A 22374-nucleotide genomic window follows, 5' to 3' on the forward strand; every position below is an offset into this window, starting at 1 on the left:
TGAGGAGGAGATGCCTTTATTCTACTGTGCGAGCGGTACATGGCGGCTGACGGGACGTACACACGTTCAGCCAAGGATCGGGCATCTTGTCTTATGGATGTCAGGCAGCTTTACTCCTGCCGCCAACTCTCCAGAAATGGGTTGAGTTAGAAAGACTGCGTGTCCGTGCTCCTCCGCCGCTCCGGGTGACCTGAAGGAAGGACAAGTTGTTAGGTCGTGGTCACATGTGATGGATTTGTCAGTGAGGTACGATATGAGTTGTGTATTATATGATGTAACAGGAGGCAGCTGTTGCTGTCTCCTTAAAGGGGTTGTCACACAAAGTACATTTTAATCAATAAATCTTAATTTTTATTTTTAAGTTTCACAATTAGGCGTTAAAAAGAAAAAAAGTTCCTGTGCTGATAATCAAATGTGCCCTTGTGTAATGGCTGTGTCCGACCGTGCAGGAACATGGATGGCACACCACAGCTCCTGCGCAGGGAGAAAGCAAAAGAGCATGTAGACAAGACAGCCATTATCACAGCTCATGCGCAGGGAGAAAGCAAAAGAGCATGTAGACAAGACAGCCATGATCACAGCTCCTGCGCAGGGAGAAAGCAAAAGAACATGTAGACAAGACAGCCATGATCACAGCTCATGCGCAGGGAGGAGCAAAAGAGTCTACAGACAGGACAGTCGGGATCACAGCTGCTGAGCAAGGAAGAAGCAAAAGAACCTGCAGACAGGACAGCTGGGATCACAGCTGCTGAGCAAGGAAGAAGCAAAAGAACCTGCAGACAGGACAGCTGGGATCACAGCTGCTGAGCATGGAGGAAGAAAGTCTACAGACATGGCAGCCAGGATCACAGCTGCTGAGCAACCTGCAGACAGGACAGTCGGGATCACAGCTGCTGAGCAAGGAAGAAGCAAAAGAACCTGCAGACGGGACAGCTGGGATCACAGCTGCTGAGCAAGGAGGAAGAAAGTCTACAGACATGGCAGCCAGGATCACAGCTGCTGAGCAACCTGCAGACAGGACAGTCGGGATCACAGCTGCTGAGCAAGGAAGAAGCAAAAGAACCTGCAGACGGGACAGCTGGGATCACAGCTGCTGAGCAAGGAGGAAGAAAGTCTACAGACATGGCAGCCAGGATCACAGCTGCTGAGCAACCTGCAGACAGGACAACTGGGATCACAGCTGCTGAGCAAGGAGGAAGAAAAAGAACCTGCAGACAGGACAACTGGGATCACAGCTGCTGAGCAAGGAAGAAGCAAAAGAACCTGCAGACAGGACAACTGGGATCACAGCTGCTGAGCATGGAGGAAGAAAAAGTGCACAGACAGGACAGCTGGGATCACAGCTGCTGAGCAACCTGCAGACAGGACAACTGGGATCACAGCTGCTGAGCATGGAGGAAGAAAAAGTGCACAGACAGGACAACTGGGATCACAGCTGCTGAGCACGGAGGAAGAAAGTCTACAGACACGACAGCCAGGCTCACAGCTGCTGAGCAACCTGCAGACAGGACAACTGGGATCACAGCTGTTTAGCAAGGAGGAAGCAAAAGAACCTGCAGACAGGACAACTGTGACCACAGCTGCTGAGCAAGGAGGAAGCTACTGCCTTCACGCCATGGCCATTTTGTTTTTTCCACCCCTTCTTCCAAGTGCCTCCCCCCCATGACCCCATTCACTCTACCACATTGTGCACTGGAAAATGGAGGGGGGGGGGATCCTAGTGTGCCAAAAGTGCAACTTCACAATTGGTTTTATTTACCATGTTCACTATATGGTAAACTTGACCTGGCAATATGATTCACCAGGTCGGTACGAGTACGCAGATACCGAACATGTTCTGGGTGAGGGCTTATTTTTTGCGCCCTGAGCAGACCTTTTTATGTATATGATTTTGATAGGACTTTTACAAATGCAGCGATGCTGAATATGTCCTTGGATTTAATAGTCCCTTTTGGGGAGTTGAAGCTGCGATCGTCTACTCACTTGCGCTATACATGGCAGGGCTTCAGCCCTGCTATATATAGCAAAAGTCACCATCTTCTATGAACGCCAGCCCCAGGTAGGTGTTCACCGGAGGATTGTAATGACAGGCATGGGGGTCATCAGCGGACCCTGGCTGTCATGACGACTACGGGTGGCAAATTTTATATTGGAAAGTACAATATTTACACAAAGTTTGGGATCCTTGGCTTTCGGGTGACATTTCAGGATGAGCCTACAACGCCCTCTAACCTTTTCAGGTGAACTTAATGTGACGTCTGTAGTCTTCTGAATGCAACTGCTCAAAGTCTCAGCAATTTTTGCACAACTTGTTGTTCTCTAACAAGGAGCTTAATGGCAAAATTCACACCAGGTGTTTGATCCATGAATCGGACAATGAATTTCAGGGGTCAATTAGAATTGGTATTAAACAGTCCTTCACATCATGCTGTTCAATTGTCAGGTGTCGTCTTGGTCTCCTGCCGTCACAATGTGATCATCAGTAACACGCCATTGTGAGGCTTCGGGCAGGATGTTCTCAGCCGGAAGTGTCCGCTGAGCTTACAAAGTCAGGTGCCAATAGATATAGAGTGTCACAAAGTATTAAATGATTTGTGACGGCCCTGTCATTTTTGCAGTTTTTTTTCCTTTGGGGTTCAGGGTTTAATGTCAGTTTTCCCTGCTAAGCTTGGTGTGTTGGTTGTTTAGCTGATGGGGGTGGGATCTCTTGCTCCACCGATAAATACTCACATGCCCCTTCAGTTGATGTTGGTGTTCAGTTCATTCTGCCTAACCTGGAGTGAGGAGAAGGAGTCTGTCTAGAGAAGTTGGAGCTTTACCTTGGGATTGCTGCTTGCTGTTTGGCTGAGTGGTTTCCTATCCTCTATCCCATTTAGTTTACTTACCTACTCTTTCCCCGTGTTTTCCTTTATGGCTGTGAGTGTATTTTTGGTGAGCTTGCTATTTCACTTTACCCAGTCTGTTTTCCCTGTCTTGTTACAATATCACTCTATTTGTATTGTCTTCCTCCCTGGGGGGAGGGGGTCACTGACAGGGCCTGTGCATGAGATAGGGAGATGCTGGCGGCTCAGGCTTCCTCACCTTCAGAGGTACCCCCTGAGATGAGGGAGAGTCAGGTTCCCCCTAGTGTGGCAGGGACAGGTCCGGGTCCCAACTCCCAGCCATTTCCCGTTTTCGTCATTTACGTTATGACACAGAGAGACTGGAAGAGTCACAGACAGAGAAGTGGACATCCTCTGCCACATCCCACACTGATGACCACTTCATTGTGAACAATGCCCTTCGGAACCGGATGATTGCCACACCACCCAAGGCACATTTAAGGGAGGTAAGTATCACGTCAGACCATTCAAAACCGTTTACAGCAGTGTGGTCTGCAAGGTACCTGACCACACCACCAGGCACAGGTGTCATCACAGGGAGCATCTACACTGGACGAGGGACCAGTGGCCTCAGCGCTGTTCACTGATGAAAGTCGATTCACGATCCGTAGAAATGTCAGCCAACGATGTTGGAGACGTCAAGGAAAGCGCTATGCATCAGCGCTATGCATCAGCCATTGTTTGTCACCAGACGAGCCCTTGGTGATGGTGGTGTCAGAGTGGGCTGGTGTCTCGTCAATACAGAACTGCCCTACACTTTGTGACGAGCTCTACTACTGAATAACATCATTACTCTAGTCATTGTGCCTCTGCATCAACAAGACAGGCCTAATCTCCTCTTCATGGACGACAATGCTCTAGCTCATCGAGGTAGCATAATTAGGCAACAGCTGCTGGAGACGGAGGAACCTCAGATGGAGCGGCCATCACTTTCTCCATACCTGAATCCGATATGAAACCTATGGGATCAGCCGAGTGACAGTGCAGAGGCTCGTAACTATGTAAGCCCAGTAGTGCGGCGGTGTTCACACTGTGCAGTAATGAGGCAGTGACCCAGTAAAGTTCAACTTTTTCAAGAATAAAAGACATTTAAAGTAAAGGTAACTGGTATCCGGTGATCGCAGCCAGGACGTAACACAGTCCTTTCTCCAAACCCGGTACCGTGGGCGACGGCACCACCATGTCATGCTGAGGTGTGCCAGGAGTTTTGCTTCCCTTGGCTCTGCGTTTGCTTCACACAGGTCTGTGTTGCAGAGCCACCTGCTCTGCAGCTTGCAAACAAACTGACACACCCAAAACCTTTGGGGCAGGTTTTTAAATGGAAACTGTGGACATGAGCCACATGCAAGACCCGGGCTGGAGGTAGTGGACCGCCCCACTGCCATCCTGTAGTCCACTCCAAGAATAAAAGCACATGCTGGGTTTTACCTAATCTGCCTTGGTCAAATAGTTTGACCAATTCCAAACTTACTTTTATTCTGCACTGCAATCACAGCTCTCTCCGTGACTGCAATGCACTACAGCGGGTTCAATATGCTTCTGTGCGCATTCTGGGGGATACATATCGTCCCTCATATATAATTCCTGTGACTGCCTCACATATCCTCCTCCTCTGTTCAAATTTGTGGGGTTCAACACTTGTCATCATACAGGGTGCCCGTGATAGGGCATCCACATTTTCCTGTGACTTCGCAGCCCGATGTTCCATCGAAAAACTATAAAATTTTGTAGGGACAGGAACCATCTGGTGACCTGAGCTTTCCTTTCCATTTCTCATCCAGATGAGGGGCAAATGGTCGGTTACCAAACGAAACTGTCGCCTGAGCAAATAACAGCGTAGGGACTCCAAGGCTCACTTAATAGCCAAGCACTCCTTCTCCACTACGCTATAATTTTTCTCTGCCGGGGTGAGTTTCCTGCTCGAGTGACTGGATGTTCATCTCCGTTCACATCTTGCAACAGTACTGCACCTAGGCCTACCTCAGAGGCATCCATTTGCACGATGAAGGTTTTCTTGAAGTTGGGGCTGATGAGGGCCAACTTCATGGACTGGAACGCTTCCTCCACTTGACGGTTCCACCAAACCATAACAGACTTCTTACCCTTTAACAGATCGGTCAGGGGCGCCGTTCTCCTAGCAAAGTTTAGGTATGAATCATTGGTAGTACCCGACGATGGCGAGGAACGTTCTCACTTGTTTAGTAGTCACAGGCTTGGGCCAATTTTGAATGGCCTCGATCTTGTTTATTTGGGGTTTGATAACCCCACAGTCAGTCATGTACCCCAAGTACTGGACTTTCTCGAGACCTATCGCACATTTTTTTGGGTTAGCTGTCAGGCCCGCTACTCTGAGCGAATCCACTCCTGCTTGTACCTGGGACAAGTGGGTCTGCCAATCAGTACTAAAGATGATAATATCATCCAAATATGCGGACGCGTACTTTTGATGGGGCTCCAAAACTGTGTCCATCAGCCTCTGGAATGTAGCCGGGGCCCCATGTAATCCAAAGGGCAAGACGACATAGTGATAGAGACCCTCCGGTGTTATAAAGGCGTTTTTCTCCTTCGCCGATTCTGTCAGAGGCACCTGCCAGTAACCCTTGGTCAGATTGAGCGTGATTAAGTACTGGTCCTGCCCCAGTCTCTCAATCATCTCGTCCACCCAGGGCATTGGATAAAGGTCAAATTTTGACACCTCATTCAATTTTCGGAAGTCGTTACAGAATCGTAGCGATCCGTCTGGTTTTGGAATCAGCACCATGGGGCTAGCCCACTCACTCCGGGATTCCTCAATTACTCCTAGTTTGAGCATTTGTTTTACCTCTGCTGCAATGGCTTGCCTTCGAGCTTCTGGTACACTGTACGGTTTCATTCGCACCATCACCTGAGGCTCGGGGACCATGTCATGTTGGATGAGAGAAGTACGGCCGGGCAGTTTGGAGAATACATCCACATTCTGCTGCACTAATTTCCAAGCCCCCGCCACTGATGTTTAGTGAGAGCGTCACTTATTTTTACCTCTCGTCCGGCCTCCTCCCAGGCCTGTGCCGGAGGGTCCACAGACACTATGACTGGATTTGCCTCCGTAATCATCATACATTCCCGGTCTTTCCAGGCTTTAAGCAAATTGACGTGATCTAACTGTTCGGGTTTTCTCTTCCCGGGTTGGTATACTCTATAATTTACCTCCTCCACCTTTTCCCGGACTTCATATGGCCTTGCCATTTGGGCAAGAGCTTACTCTCTGCAGTGGGCACTAATACCAATACCCGATCCCCTTCTTTAAAGGACCTGACTGTGGCCCTTTTATTATACGTGCGACTCTGCACTGCCTGGACATCCATTAGATGCTCTTTTACTATAGGCATGACCGCTGCGATCCGATCCTGCATATTTGCCACGTGGTCAATTACACTCTTATGCGGAGTCTACTCCTGTTCCCATGTCTCTTTGGCTACGTCCAGCAGCCCCCTAGGATGCCTGCAGTACAGTAGCTCAAAGGGTGAGAACCCCGTGGAAGTCAGTGGTGCCTCTTGGATGGCAAACATTAAATAGGGCAGTAACATGTCCAAATCCCTCCCATCCTTGGAAACCATCTTTTCTTAGCATAGACTTGAAGGTTTTATTAAATCGCTCGACGTACCCGTCGGTCTGTGGATGGTACACCGACACGCACAACTGTTTTATTTTAAGCAGTTTGCACAGTTCCTTTGTCACCTTGGACATAAAAGGAGTCCCCTGATCTGTCAGGCAGCCCAAGGTGACAGAACATGGCAAACAGCTCCCGGGCAGTAAGTTTAGCCGAGGTGTGGCGTAGTGGAATGGCCTCCGGGTAATGGGTAGCGTAGTCTATGACCACAAGTATGTCTTGGTGGCCACAAGCTGACTTTACAATGGGCCCCATCAGATCCATCGCAATCCGTTCAAAAGGTACCTCTATAACTGGCAGAGGTACCAATGGACTCCGGAAGCTGGCGGTGGGTGTGGTCAGCTGACACTCCAGGCAAGATTCACAATACCTCTGTACCTCAGCGTAAATCCCAGGCCAAAAGAACCGCTGCAAGATGCGCTCTTGCGTCCTTTTAACCCCTAGATGCCCACCTGGTAGGTAGGTGTGTGTGTCATCTCGAGTACTGCCCGACGGTACGACTGAGGCACTACTAGCTGTGCCACCACCTCGTGTCAGATCCTGTCAACCCTATAGAGCAAATCTTGGTTGACCGCCATGCGCAGAAAACCCGTCTCTGCACCCGGTTGCTGAGTAACCCCATTTACCTCTATTACCCTTTCCCGTGCCTGGGTCAGGGTAGGATCCTGCAGCTGAGCTGTCCCAAATGTTCCCTGGGACACTTCCAGCTCTGGGATCGATAAGGTCTCCTCTACCTCTATCGCCAGGTTTCCCCTAGAGGTACTATCGGGATTACACTCTGTCCCTAGGTTGGCGACCCCCTACGGCAGGTATCCCTAACTCGGGATCTTCGAGTTCCGCACCCGAACACATCTTTAATCTGGGAGGGTTGTTCTTTCTCTCCCACAAGGACCAAAACGGGGATAAGTCTCTTCCTAGCACAGTCCCATAAGGAAGAGTCTTTACCTTTTCCACTCTGGGTGGAGAGGTTAAACATGTGATTGAAGTGGTAATCTCCGCCATCGGATACTCGCAGAGTTCGCCATGAATGCATATGACCCTGCCCCCCCCAGTAGGTTCCAACCCAGAGATCAATGACCCATTGACAAGGGTCACCAGGCTCCCTGAGTCCAAGAGAGCCTCCGCTCGATGTCCATTGACGCGCACTTGGCACAGATGGAGTTCCCCTGTTGGATCGACAGGGTCCGCGGTGTAGACGGTCCGAGCATACATAGACAAGCTGCGGTTAAACCCGCATTCCATAGGTTCAACAGTCAGGGGGCAGTTGGCAGCCATATATCCTGGCCCTTGGCTTTGCCAGCATCTAATAGCGGTGGCACCACTAGTCCTGGAGACAGTTTTAGGGGGAAACTGTTCTCCTGCCACCCTCACTCTGGAGTACCCCCTCAGTATGGGCTTGGTTCTGACTGTCCCCAGCAGAGGGGCGTGACCCTTTTCCAGACTCCTGGGCTTGTAGGGGCCGGCGTGCCATTCGCATTGGGGCAGAGTCCCGTACAATCAGGCTAACCACCTGGTCCAGGTTACCCGGGTCCCCTTGCCCCACCCAACACTGTATAGCGGCTGGCAAAGTTCTCACAGGCCAGTCGACCACCACCCTCTCACCATCTGGGACGTAGTCAAAAAGTGGCTCCAGCCTGAGACCTTGATTAACTGTAACAAGTCATATGCCAGAGACCTAGCGGGTCCGGACTCCGCAAAGGGCCGCTGGTACACCCGTTGTGCCCGCACATAAATGTTAACCTCCAGTCGGGAAGAATCTCACCTTTCAGCTTCTCTAAGTTCAGGGCATCCTCCCGGGGGAGGTCATAGTACGCCTTCTGGGCATCTTCCATCAGGAATGGGGCCACCACTTCAGCCCACTGGGAAGTTGGCAGGTTCTCCCGCTCCACAGTGCGCTTGTAGACTGTGAGGACTCAGATTCATCAAGGCTGAATGGACCTTGTCCCGGGCCTCACAACGTTCTGGAGTCAGTGCTGGGGGTGTCTCTCACAGGGCTGCAATCTGTTGCAAGATCAGTTCATTAGTTTTCTGCTGCTGTTGATACAGTAGCTGCTGCTGTTGCTGATTGTGCTGTTGTTGCAGTTGCTGCTGCTGAGTGAGTACCAACTGCTTTAGTAACTCCTCCATGTTGTCAGCTGGCCAGAGCTGTAGCTTTGCAGGCTTGATCATGGACATGAAGCTTTTGGGGTATGCCTCAGGTCACACTGCCCGCATTCTCCACCATAATGTAGTCCGGCGGTGTTCACACTGTGCGGTGATGAGGTAGTGACCCAGTAAAGTTAAACTTAAATACCTTTACTTTGTAAGTTTTTCAAGAATAAAGACAACTGGTATCCTCCGGATCGCAGTCAGGACGTATCACAGTCCACTCCTGTAGTCCACTCCAAGAATAAAAGCCCATGCTGGGTTTTACCAAATCTGCCTTGGTCAAATAGTTTGAGCAAGTCCAAACTTACTTTTATTCTGCACTGGAATCACAGCTATCTCCGTGACTGCAATGCACTCCAGCGGGTTCAATATGCTTCTGTGCGCATTCTGGGGGATACATATCGTCCCTCGCATATAATTCCCGCCACTGCCTCACAGCCCAGAACCTCAATGACCTGAGTACTGCCCTTCAAGAAGAGTGGGGCGCCGTGCCTCAACACATGGAGTGGGGCGCCGTGCCTCAGCAGATAATAACGCCACTTGTGAACAGCAGGAGACACCATTGTCACCTGTAATTGATGCTCAAGGCCACAGGACTTATTGAAACACTGCCATTTTTGGGGGGTATACTGGGGTACACCCACCACTGTTGGCTTCTGTTTCAATAAATTGTATGAGATGAGGAACTCGCCATCGCTGCTTCTACTTAATGCCCGACTGTCATAAAAAAAAAGTTCCTGCTCCAGTGATATTTTCTCAAGTTTCCATAAATTTCACCTTAAAGCCAAATATCCCTAACTTTGTGAGTAGTGTATAGGTCTCTGACCAGTTGTGTTAGAAATGTGAAGCTTTTGGATTCAACATGTAATAAAACACTGTTCCCAATAGAACGATCTTTGCAATGAAAATTTTCTCAATGGATTGTAAATGTAGAGGGCATAAGGGATTGTAAAAAGTACCATCTGTTTAAACTGCATATTTTTGGTCATCGGAATTAATTTCTGTATAACCCAGCCCTATTTTTTACTAATGTTTTGTGTATACTTAATATCAATGATGTTTGTCTGATACACGATGGAAAAAGTCATGGCTATTTATGATTATGTAAGTTTTTTTAACAGGCAGGGAAATGATTTTCCTTACAGAAAGCAACAGCTGTGCTCCCGGCTCTCCTGGCTGTAGATTTTTGCTTCCTCCCCTGCTCAGCAGCTGTGATCCTGGCTGTAGACTCTCTCTTGCTTCCTCCCCTGCTGCGATCCTGGCTGTAGCCTCTTTTGCTTCCTTCCCTCAGCTGCTGCGATCCTGGCTGTAGCCTCTTTTTTCCTTCCTTCCCTTGGTCACCAGCTGTGATCCTGGCTGTAGCCTCTTTTGCTTCCTCCCCTGCTCAGCAGCTGTGATCCTGGCTGTAGCCTCTTTTGCTTCCTCCCCTGCTCAGCAGCTGTGATCCTGGCTGTAGCCTCTTTTGCTTCCTCCCCTGCTCAGCAGCTGTGATCCTGGCTGTAGCCTCTTTTGCTTCCTCCCCTGCTCAGCAGCTGTGATCCTGGCTGTAGACTCTCTCTTGCTTCCTCCCCTCAGCTGCTGCGATCCTGGCTGTAGACTCTTTTGCTTCCTCCCCTCAGCTGCTGCGATCCTGGCTGTAGACTCTCTCTTGCTTCCTCCCCTCAGCAGCTGCGATCCTGCCTGTAGACTCTCTCTTGCTTCCTCCCCTGCTGCGATCCTGGCTGTAGCCTCTTTTGCTTCCTCCCTTCAGCTGCTGCGATCCTGGCTGTAGACTCTTTTTTCCTTCCTTCCCTTGGTCACCAGCTGTGATCCTGGCTGTAGACTCTTTTGCTTCCTCCCCTGCTCAGCAGCTGTAATCCCAGCTGTCCTGTGTGTAAACTCTTTTGCATCCTCCCTGCTCAGCAGCTGTGATCCTGGCTGTAGACTCTCTCTTGCTTCCTCCCCTCAGCTGCTGCGATCCTGGCTGTAGACTCTCTCTTGCTTCCTCCCCTCAGCTGCTGCGATCCTGGCTGTAGACTCTTTTGCTTCCTCCCCTCAGCTGCTGCGATCCTGGCTGTAGACTCTCTCTTGCTTCCTCCCCTCAGCAGCTGCGATCCTGCCTGTAGACTCTCTCTTGCTTCCTCCCCTGCTGCGATCCTGGCTGTAGCCTCTTTTGCTTCCTCCCCTCAGCTGCTGCGATCCTGGCTGTAGCCTCTTTTTTCCTTCCTTCCCTTGGTCACCAGCTGTGATCCTGGCTGTAGCCTCTTTTGCTTCCTCCCCTGCTCAGCAGCTGTGATCCTGGCTGTAGCCTCTTTTGCTTCCTCCCCTGCTCAGCAGCTGTGATCCTGGCTGTAGCCTCTTTTGCTTCCTCCCCTGCTCAGCAGCTGTGATCCTGGCTGTAGACTCTCTTTTGCTTCCTCCCCTGCTCAGCAGCTGTGATCCTGGCTGTAGACTCTCTCTTGCTTCCTCCCCTCAGCTGCTGCGATCCTGGCTGTAGACTCTTTTGCTTCCTCCCCTCAGCTGCTGCGATCCTGGCTGTAGACTCTCTCTTGCTTCCTCCCCTCAGCAGCTGCGATCCTGCCTGTAGACTCTCTCTTGCTTCCTCCCCTGCTGCGATCCTGGCTGTAGCCTCTTTTGCTTCCTCCCCTCAGCTGCTGCGATCCTGGCTGTAGACTCTTTTTTCCTTCCTTCCCTTGGTCACCAGCTGTGATCCTGGCTGTAGACTCTTTTTTCCTTCCTTCCCTTGGTCACCAGCTGTGATCCTGGCTGTAGACTCTTTTTTCCTTCCTTCCCTTGGTCACCAGCTGTGATCCTGGCTGTAGCCTCTTTTTTCCTTCCTTCCCTTGGTCACCAGCTGTGATCCTGGCTGTAGACTCTTTTTTCCTTCCTTCCCTTGGTCACCAGCTGTGATCCTGGCTGTAGACTCTTTTGCTTCCTCCTCTGCTCAGCAGCTGTGATCCTGACTCTTTTGCTTCCTCCCCTGCTCAGCAGCTGTAATCCCAGCTGTCCTGTGTGTAAACTCTTTTGCATCCTCCCTGCGCAGGAGCTGTGGTGCGTGCGGTCCATGCTCCTGTGTGGCCTGACACATCCATTACACATGTGTACATTTATGATTCTCAGCACAGGAACATTTTGTTTTAACATCTAACTGTGAAACTTTTATTTTTATTACAAGATTTATTGATTAAAGTGTACTTTGTGTGTGGGACAACCCCTTTAATCCATGGAGACTGAGGCCATTGGCGAAATACATCTTGACTGACATCCAAAGTCTATCCAGAACTGTCCCGGGCAGCAAAGGTTGAATTTTCAGTATGCCTGCCACTTCTTTCCTACGTGCATTTCTATGATAAGGAGTGAGGAAAAATAGCTGTTTGGCTGAGACCTAAGGTGCATGAACCAGATATGCTCACAATCTTGCTTCCTACTGACCCTGGACCTACTTCCTGCCTTCCCTCCAATTGACCTCTGAATTCTCTCCAACCGAGGCCGGATCTAATCTCTGCCTTGCCTGCTACCCATGTCAGATCTATTCGCAGCCTTGCCTCATAAAGACACCAGATCTAGTAGCCATGCTAGGTTACCAGCCCTGGCTCTCATCGACTGCTCTCCTACTGAGGCTGAACCTACTCATTGCCTTATGAACTATTGACACTGGATCTACTTGCAGCCTTATTCCCCACTGACCCTGGATTTACTCGTAGCCTTAGTTCCTCCTGACACCGTATCTCATCTCATCGCTGCCTTCACTCCTACCGAGGCCTAAGCTAATGGATGCCTTATCACTTTTCAGACCATAAATAAGATGGTGATTATATCTCCTAACAAAGCTGGATCTACGGGCCGCCGCCTAACCTACTACCGAGGTCAGATCTACTGGCCGCCGCCTTACCTACTACTGAGGTCAGATCTACTGGTCACCGCCGCCACCTTACCTACTACCGAGGTCAGATCTACTGGCCGCCGCCTTACCTACTACCGAGGTCAGATCTACTGGCCGCCGCCTTACCTACTACTGAGGTCAGATCTACTGGTCACCGCCGCCACCTTACCTACTACCGAGGTCAGATCTACTGGCCGCCGCCTTACCTACTACCGAGGTCAGATCTACTGGCCGCCGCCTAACCTACTACCGAGGTCAGATCTACTGGCCGCCGCCTTACCTACTACCGAGGTCAGATCTACTGGCCGCCGCCTTACCTACTACTGAGGTCAGATCTACTGGTCACCGCAGCCACCTTACCTACTACCGAGGTCAGATCTACTGGCCGCCGCCTTACCTACTACCGAGGTCAGATCTACTGGTCACCGCAGCCACCTTACCTACTACCGAGGTCAGATCTACTGGCCGCCGCCTTACCTACTACCGAGGTCAGATCTACTGGTCACTGCAGCCACCTTACCTACTACCGAGGTTAGATCTACTGGTCACCGCAGCCACCTTACCTACTACCGAGGTCAGATCTACTGGCCCCCGCCTTACCTACTACCAAGGTCAGATCTACTGGCCCCCGCCTTACCTACTACCAAGGTCAGATCTACTGGTCACCGCAGCCACCTTACCTACTACCGAGATCAGATCTACTGGTCACCGCAGCCACCTTACCTACTACCGAGGTCAGATCTACTGGTCACCGCAGCCACCTTACCTACTACCGAGGTCAGATCTACTGGTCACCTTATCTACTACTGACCCTAAATTTACTTGCCACATTACCTCCTACAGAAGCTGGATATTCTCAGCTCTTTTCAGAGGGACACGTTGTATATTAAACCAAACTAAGGAGTTCCTCTACGTCAAAGAGGTATGTGGTGCAATATTACTACTCATCCTGAATGGATGACCCTCTCACCTTGCACGCGGCTCCTCTGTAGTTACGCCATCTTGATTGGTCTCTTCTCTCGCATCACTTCTTTTCCTGGTGATGGTAAAAAAATATGTGTGTTTATTTCAAGGTCTAAGAAGGACTGGATGGTGAAAAGTCACAGAGCAATCAAACACCAGTAGGACCACTATAATTAGTAAATTAGATGAAATCAAAAAAGTCTAATACTGCTTCTACCTGACATTTACCATCAGGGGCCTTATCACCAAACACGTTCCATGTTGGTATCTCAGAAGTAGCGCCAGCCGACTTTCAGAAAAAGATAAAGCCAATTTATCATTTTTTAAAACTGCTGCTAAAGCTCTAAAATAATGAAAAAACTGCTATTATTCACCTCTTGTAGGCGAAGGGATAAGACCAATGAAAGGCGGGTTGCAGGCGGAGGGATAAGACCAATGAAAGGCGGGTTGCAGGCGGAGGGATGAGGCCGAACGGGAGGCGGATTGCAGGCGGAGGGCTGAGGCCGACGGGAGGCAGATTGCAGGCGAAGGGATGAGGCCGACGGGAGGCGGATTGCAGGCGGAGGGCTGAGGCCGACGGGAGGCGGGCTGCAGGCGGAGGGCTGAGGCCGACGGGAGGCGGGCTGCAGGCGGAGGGCTGAGGCCGACGGGAGGCGGGCTGCAGGCGGAGGGCTGAGGCCGACGGGAGGCGGGTTGCAGGCGGAGGGCTGAGGCCGACGGGAGGCAGATTGCAGGCGAAGGGATGAGGCCGACGGGAGGCGGATTGCAGGCGAAGGGATGAGGTCAACGGGAGGCGGAGGGCTGAGGTCGACGGGAGGCGGGTTGCAGGCGGAGGGCTGAGGCCGACGGGAGGCAGAGTGCAGGCGAAGGGATGAGGCCGACGGGAGGCAGATTGCAGGCGAAGGGATGAGGCCGACGGGAGGCGGATTGCAGGCGAAGGGATGAGGTCGACGGGAGGCGGGCTGCAGGCGGAGGGCTGAGGCCGACGGGAGGCGGGTTGCAGGCGGAGGGCTGAGGCCGACGGGAGGCGGGTTGCAGGCGGAGAGCTGAGGCCGACGGGAGGTGGGTTGCAGGAGGAGGGCTGAGGCCGACGGGAAGCGGGTTGCAGGCGGAGGGCTGAGGCCGGTTGTGCAACCAAAAAAAAAACCACATCTCTTACACCGGACCCATGGATGCCCTATAAAAGTATATTCAAATATGACAGATATTTCCCCTGCGCATCTGCAGCAAAATAGATACGTTAAATATGCACTTTGCTTTTGTTTTGGATCTGCTATGATTTCCACACCACAGCTCCGTTTTCAAATAAAAATGTTCAGCAAATTATTGATGGTGCTTAAAGGGAATCTGTCTGCAGGATTTTGCTAAGTAAACTCCAGGCATTGTCATGTTGGGGCTGCTACACTGATCAATATGATACCTGAGGTGAAGAAATCCATATTGAGGTTCTTGTGTAATCAGTGTTTGCAGTTGTGAGTTAATGATCTGCTCGTGAGCCGGGGCTGGACTGTAGATGGGTCTTATCCTGGTGCTCTAGGCCTGATCAGCAAGATAAGACCACAGGCCGCCCGGAGCACAAGTTTGTGTCATCATAGAGACAGCCAGACAGACCGACTGCCTCTCTCTTATACATCAACCACTCAACCGTACACAGCCCCCTCCAGAGACGCTGCCACTGATGTGGTGCAGTCGCTGACATACTGTCTGCTGCTGGGGTGGGGTTGCTGACGTACTCTGTGCTCCTGTGGTGAAGTCTGTCTGGCTGTCTCTATGATGAGGAACATGCTTGTGCTCCGGTGCGTCCTGTGGTTGATCTTGCTGATCGGGCCTAGAGCACCAGGATAAGACCCATCTACACTCACGAGCAGATCATTAACGCACAACTGCAAACACTGATTACACAAGAACCACAAGTCAGATTTCTTCACCTCAGGTGTCATATTAATCAGTGTAGCAGCCCCAACATGACACTGCCTGGAGTTTACTTCGCAAAATCCTGCAGACAGGTTCCCGTTAATGCATGAATACATGGGTACATTTTGGAAAATCCACAGTAAATCTGCAATGTGTGAACATGCCTTGACATTACTTAAAGAATTGATTTTTACCATTTTACCACTTGATCCGCCAGGACCTGACTGAGTTTTTTTAATCTATGGAGTGAATGGTTAGGGTTACACAGACACCCTTACCCAATGACCGAGCCATTCATCCTGGCAAACAGCAGTCTAAGAACTTTCTCCTTTTGCTCCCACGTCAGATCTTTAATATCCGCTCTTCCACTCTGAACATGTGACCTATAAAACAGCCCAAGTTCATGATCAGATTGGGATACAGCCGTAGAGGAGTGTGGGGGGTTTACATGATCTATATTATGTCTAGGCTATCCGAGTGTACCAATGGAAGAACCACTGAGTGGCATGCCACAGACACTGGCACACTCCAGCATGGTGTGGGGGACCGAGAGGCCGTGAGTAGGGGTAAAGTTTTCATTATTGCCTGTATGTTTAGTAGTATTAGGCTACTGCCCCACTATCAGTATTTGGTCAGTATTCGGTCAGTATTTTTTCTCAGGAGTGGGAGCCAAAACCAGGTGAGGAACAATCAAAGAAAAGGTAGAATAGAAACAAGTCACCAATTCTGCATTTATCACCCACTCCTGGTTTTGGCTCCCACTCCTGAGAATAGATACTGACCGAATATTGACAGTGGGGCCGTGTCATGGCAGATGTGCCCTGGGTGCAGGTCGGGGTGGCACAGACGTCTTAGGTGCTGAGGAGTAAACCAGAGTGAGACAGATGTCCTAGCAGGTCAGGATGGCAAAGTCACCTTAGATGCTGAGATTGAGCAGGGCAGAATGGCACCGTTGTCCTAGGTGCCAACAGGGAGTGGACTTTGGTTGCACAGACGCCCTAGGTGCCAAGTGAGTGGGCCAGGAAGGCATAGTTACCCTCAGTGCCAAGAGTGTGCAGGCCAGTATGGCAAGGAGGCCTAGATCCTGAGAGGGTACAGGCTATGATTGAGGCAGCAGACAAGGGTGGCACAAATGTGAAGAGTGAAGACCAGCCTAGTATGGTGTCATGGGTAGCATATATGGCTGTGTAATGGGGGCAGGATAGACTAGAAACATAGGTGGCAGGTGCTGAATGCAAGTGGAAGTTCTGAGGAATATATTCTTGGGCTAGGATGCCTCAGGTACCCAGGGATGAATTCTTAATGTCGAATAGCACTATACTCGTGTAACGAGCCTGGTGCACAGTGATCTGGTGTAGGGATGCAGTTCTCAGTTCGATGTCAGTACATTACCAGTTATCGGCTGCCATCAGATCATGGCTCACATCATTGCTGCTGTGCTTTTTGTGGTGAAAGGTGCGGATTTTGGGGTACTGCTCAGCCCCTGTCGCTGCCTTCCTCATCTGGCTGTGATACGCCACTTGAGCCACCTTCTGATAATAGGTCCTGCTTGACTTGATCTCCTGCCTCACATGCTCCAGCGCCTCCAGGAAGAAGCGTTCCACCTGCGTCCTCTCCTGCAGGAGGTTGTGGGCCAGCCTCTTCACCCGCTTCATCTCTCGGTCTTTCAGCTCTAGAGTTTGCTGCAGCATTAGCAGGTCCATGTTTCCTGCTGGATCTGTCCTGGGCTGGAGTTGTTTCTGTGTTGTGGGCAGGGTTTGCTCCTTCTGCTGATTGTTCTCCAGAGCACTCTCCAAGGTCCTGAGCCTCAGCTGAAATGCTTGGATCTGGCTATTCCTCTCTGCTACTTGGTGGATCTTTTCCTCAAGAAGCTGTTGATTGGTCTCCTGTGCAAGAAAAAAGAGAGGTGAAGAGTGTGTAAATAGTCTGTAGCTCTATCAGCTGAATGAACACCGCTACCCCAGCCACAGCCATGTATGGGGGAAGTTCTACAGCTAGTAGAAAAGGTCCAACTCCGCCATGGAATAAATACAGACCTTATCCTGCTGAAACAGGTGCTGACAATGAGCAATACCACATCCATGATGATGGCTACTTCATCAGCGGTAATGTTTATGTGGGTTGTACATGTCATATCCACATAACTGGCACGTGACATGGTGTCCCGGGGGGAGGGGGGACAGATAAGAGCTAAAAACCCCATTGTCCCTATAATGCAGCAGAGAATAAATCTCATGGCTAATACAGAAAAGAGCCGTGCTGACCTTGTCCTGTAGCAACCGCTTCTTCTCATCCTGCAGCTGTAGCAGCGTTTTCTGGAGCTCATGGGACTGGTTCATGTGATAAGAAATGGCTTCCCTCAGACGCACATTCTCCGTAAAGACTGATCTTCCAACATCACCCAACTGCCTGAATGGTGAAAAGAGCAAACCACATATTCTGACCAAGATCCAGACTCCTCTACCTCCTCCTGTAGATCCCTCCCTCTGCCCTCTTCCAGACCCCCTCTGCCTCCTTCAGACGCCCTTGATCATCCTCCAGACGCCTCAGTCCTCTTCTATACTCCTGTTTCTTCTTCCTCCGCTAAACCCATGTCTTCTTCATCCTCCCCCAGACCCTCTCTATCCTCTGCCTCCTTCAGACCCCCCCTGTCATCCTTCAGACCTCTCTGTCCTTTCCTCCTCCAGACTTCTGTATCATTTTCTTCTCCCTGTAGACCCCTCTGTTCTGCTTCTCTTCCTCCAGACCCCTGTATCCTCTTCCATACTCCTGTTTCCTTTTCCTCCTCCTCCAGACCCTTCCACCTGCTCCAGACGTGTTTTTCCCTACCTACTCCAGACCCCCCTGTCCTACTTCTCTTTTAGACCCCTCCTTCTTTTTCCTCCAGACACCTGCTTTTCTCTACCTGCTCCACATCGCTGTGTTCTACTTCTCCTCCTTCAGGCCCCTTTGTCCTCCTCCAGACCTATTTGTCCCCTTCCTCCTCCATAACCATCTGTCCCCTTCCTCCTCTAAACCCCTGGCTTTTCTTCATCTTCCTCCAGATCCCACTCTCCTCATGACCTCTCTGTCCTCCTACAGATTCCTTTGTCCTTATCCAGACTTCTTGATCGTCCTCCCCATTCAGGTCCCCCTGTCCTTTTCATTCCCATGCCCTATTCCTCGTCTTCCAGACCCCTTGGACCTCCAGCCACCTCAGTCCTCCACAATCTCTAGACTCTTCTGCAGCTTATCTCCATAAAGGATTTATACGGAGCTGGCCACTTGCTAAAGATTATTGGACCAATCCCACAGCTCTAAGGGATGTAGACTTTTTCCAGCACAGAGCACCAGTTCTGTCAATCTTATTATTGTGTTTTATTAGAGATTTGCTTGCTAGTTAGTTTAAGTGCACTAATTTCACTTGGAAATTGTTCACTTCAGGAATTAATGTTTCCATTCAGTGAGAATGAGCAGAGAAAGACATACTGGTTGGATCTTATGTACACATAAGGCCAGCCAGGAGATTGCTAAAGGTAAATGTAAAGCAATCATTCCATTAATCTCACTAATATAACAGGGGCCTCAAACCATTGTTCTCCCAGCCACTAGTCCCATTGTGTGGATGGGGATAGAAGACCCAGGGAAGCAGTCGCCACAGGGAGTCTCACATGCAGTCCCAGGTGATGGGGCTCAAGCTGAGTGAGATACCTCCACCAATGCACAGTTAGCTTTGGGGGAGAGGGTGTGAACACTTCTGCCCATTCAGGGGGCTGCTCCCAGGGAGGGAGGAATAAGCCACATGTTTAGTGAGAGAGTGGAATGATGTTAAAGGGAGAGGATCTAGGCTGAGGTCCTGGAGCCCATGGATGGATGGCCTATGGAGTTTGGAGATCGGTTGCTGACTGGGCTGGATAAACACGCTACAGTTGTGGGATCTGTCGTCTGGATTTCATGAATTTTCTTAAAGACTGTAGCTACTGGATACCTGTGCTTCTATCGTTTTATCTGTAGTCACAGTCCACGCTCCTCCAGAATACAGACTATAGTGGCTGGAGATACAAAATGTGTGGGCCAACCAAAAGTTGGGAGACAGTGAATATCGCCTGGTACAAAAGCAGTGGAACTACCGCGCCAGGGAGGGGATCTTGTGAACTGAGGGCAATGTATTTTGGCTGGCCATTTACCTGGAGTTGTAAAACAATGGATGTAAGGAATAAAAAATAAACAGCACAGCCAGAACAATAAACAGAATTTTTTAAAAATTCCAAAATTAAATTCTAAAACAACAAAAAGGCAATGGCAGTTACCAGCCAAGATGTCAAGGAAAATGCACAGCAGGACGCAGCGGGCCCCCTTTTGTTAGAAGGAGGTAACACAGGTGCAAAATGATGATGAAAATCACTCTCATCCTCTTACTCCATGGAGGGGGTGATTGCCTAGCACTAAAACTGCACACAGATGAAACTTGCAATAGGGTGCAGGTCACACACATGCGGCACAGTGCCTGGCCAGCATCCTATTACACGCCCCTACTATTCGACTATGCGGGATGCCTGGCACCCTATCCGTGCATCAGAGAGGTGCCAGCCCCTAATTCACAAGGTCACCATTAATGGGCCCGGCTGCGCCCTGTCAGATAAAAAAAGTGCAAAAATATCATATGAGGTATTAGTTAATATTTTGGCTAAAATAAGTAAGCTTGCAACCCCCGTCAAGGATCCCCACGATTTTGCGAGTCCCTACTCTATCGTTAAAAATAAACAGCACAGCCAGAACAATACACAGAATTTTTTAAAAATTCCAAAATCAAATTAGAAAACAGCAAAAAGGCAATGGTTGTTACCAGCTAAGATGTCAAGGAAAATGCACAACAGGACGCAGCCAGCCCCCTTTTGTTAGAAGGAGCTAACACGGGTGCAGAATGCTAATGAACAATCACTCTCATCCTATCACTAACCTGCGTAGGTGATTGTGGGTTGTAAATACCTCAGATTTTCACAAGTGGTGGCAGCGGTTGGGATCACCTATCTCTGGACAGCATACCCGGGAATGTTACTGAGCGGTGACTTGGCAGACGAGATGGCAGACTCCATCTACAAGAGGCTCAAGAAGGAGGAGCTGAGAGCCCTTTGCTCTGGGAGAGAGTTAGAGTGGTTGCTGGAGGACAACCGGGAGACCCTATTACAACGCTTGTTCGATTGGGACCATGAACAACCACAGGAGGAGGTCAGTTCAGACGTGGAGGAGGGCATCTCCATGGAGGGACAACAGCCTAGGGCTGTCATCAAGATGGTGGATGATCGACTGACTGAGTTGAGGCGGATGCTGGACATGCTAGGAGAGCGAGCCATGGCGATAGAGCGGGCGGCAGTGTTAAGCAAATATCTGGGTGTGCATGTAGCAGTACCCCTACCCGCCCCGGCGCAGAGGACAGCGGATAACAGGAGAGAGGGGCCTACATCTTTAAGGTACCTGGGATATACCACAGTTCAATGAGAACACCTCGGATATTGATGAACATCTCCAGTTGTTTGGAAACCTCTGCCTGCTCCATGAGGTGTCAGTTAGTGACTGGCCCAGATTTTTGAGCGTTGGCCTGACCAGAAAAGTTTTAATAACTTGTCTTCTGAGGATCAGAGATGTTATTATACCATTCACAGCGCAGTGCTAGAGAGGTATGCCATCATGCCTGAAACGTACTGGAGGAAGTTTCGAGAGACTGACAAGCCTGGTGCATACACGCAATGGGAGTTTGCCAACACACGACGAATGGTATACACTCGATGGATAGAAGGACTGAGGGCTCGGGAAGCAGAACAAGTCTTGACCATATTCATGCTGGAACAATTTATGTCCAAGCTCCCAGGTGACTTAAAGAATGGGTGGCGGATAGAAAACCACTCAACCTGGATGAAGCTGCAAGATTGGCAGATGATTGGTCAGCTAATCGACCAGGGCAACGTGGAAGTACAGCCCCAGCGAGTTAGGACAGGACCTTACAGGGAGGCCAGCGAGACCCATGGACTAGCCAGAGGAGAAACTGAAGGGGTTTCAGACTTCACAAAGAGGGGGAGGTTACCCAAGCCACCAAGTACGGCCCGTGTCAGGGCGAGGAGGGTTAAGCTGCCATAACTGTGGACACATGGGACACTTTGCCAGTGAATGCCAGGAACTTTCTAGCCCACATCACCCAAGTCTCCAACCAGTGAACACTGTGCTGCAATGGGGCTGGAATGCTGGAGGAGAGAGGATCTCCCTACCCCTAGCGGAAGAAGAAGAGGCATATGTGGTACAAGGACAAGTGTCCCGGACTAGATGGGACACCTCAGAGTCCATTAACCAGCATCTGCAGCCGGTGTGGGTAGAGGGCGTGGAGGCTGCGGGGCTCTGTGACTCCAGAGCCTCAGTCACATTAATCAAAGAACAGTTAGTACCGGACCAATGTCTTGTCCCTGGCAGCCGTATGTTAGTCAACATAGCTGGAGGAGAAGCTTTGAACGTTCAGAGGGCCCTACTACATTAGGGTCACAGTCATGGAATGGTGGATGTAGGAGTAGTGCGGCACCTACCAGTAGATGTTTCTGGTAAACGACATAGGAGCAGGGTTGTGAGCCACTGGGCCAATGTCGTAACCCTAAGCCAAGGACCGCGTCAGCTGAGAGGGAATAGAGCGATCTCAACATGCCGACTAACCCACCACCTGTGGTGAGTAATGCACAAAATGCAATGACTGTTACCATGACGGAACGTGACATGGGGGAGGTAAATTACATCAGGGAGGAGGCTCAGGGACTTCAGGACACTGGGTCTACCATCACCCTAGTCAGCCCAGATATTGTACCCCCAGAACATGATTTACCAGGCTGCCAAGTGACCATCTCCCTAGCTGGGGGTTAGCACTCTGGGGTTGGTTGTAATGGATACAAGTTTGGAAGTTTGGTTCTCATAGGGTAGGTGTGGAGTTTCCCAGGACA

The 22374-nt window shown here is 50.4% G+C and overlaps 1 protein-coding gene across 2 annotated transcripts in view; it reads right to left on the reverse strand.

Moving 5' to 3' along the window:
* BBOF1 (basal body orientation factor 1) overlaps nt 1-22374 on the reverse strand; it is a 159357-nt gene continuing 136983 nt past the window's right edge. For both annotated transcript variants that reach the window (XM_073638182.1, XM_073638183.1), the window contains 5 exons: nt 17683-17827; nt 16811-17304; nt 15697-15801; nt 13512-13577; nt 1-190 (listed from right to left, as the gene is read on the reverse strand). In XM_073638182.1, the coding sequence (XP_073494283.1) occupies nt 67-190; nt 13512-13577; nt 15697-15801; nt 16811-17304; nt 17683-17827 (934 nt within the window). In that variant the 3' untranslated portion in view covers nt 1-66. The remainder of the gene's footprint in view (nt 191-13511; nt 13578-15696; nt 15802-16810; nt 17305-17682; nt 17828-22374) is intronic.

The sequence above is a fragment of the Phyllobates terribilis genome, unplaced genomic scaffold (genome assembly GCF_046119375.1).
Source record: "Phyllobates terribilis strain yellow unplaced genomic scaffold, ASM4611937v1 Scaffold_7__3_contigs__length_470593459, whole genome shotgun sequence".
Taxonomy (NCBI): Eukaryota; Metazoa; Chordata; class Amphibia; order Anura; family Dendrobatidae; genus Phyllobates; species Phyllobates terribilis.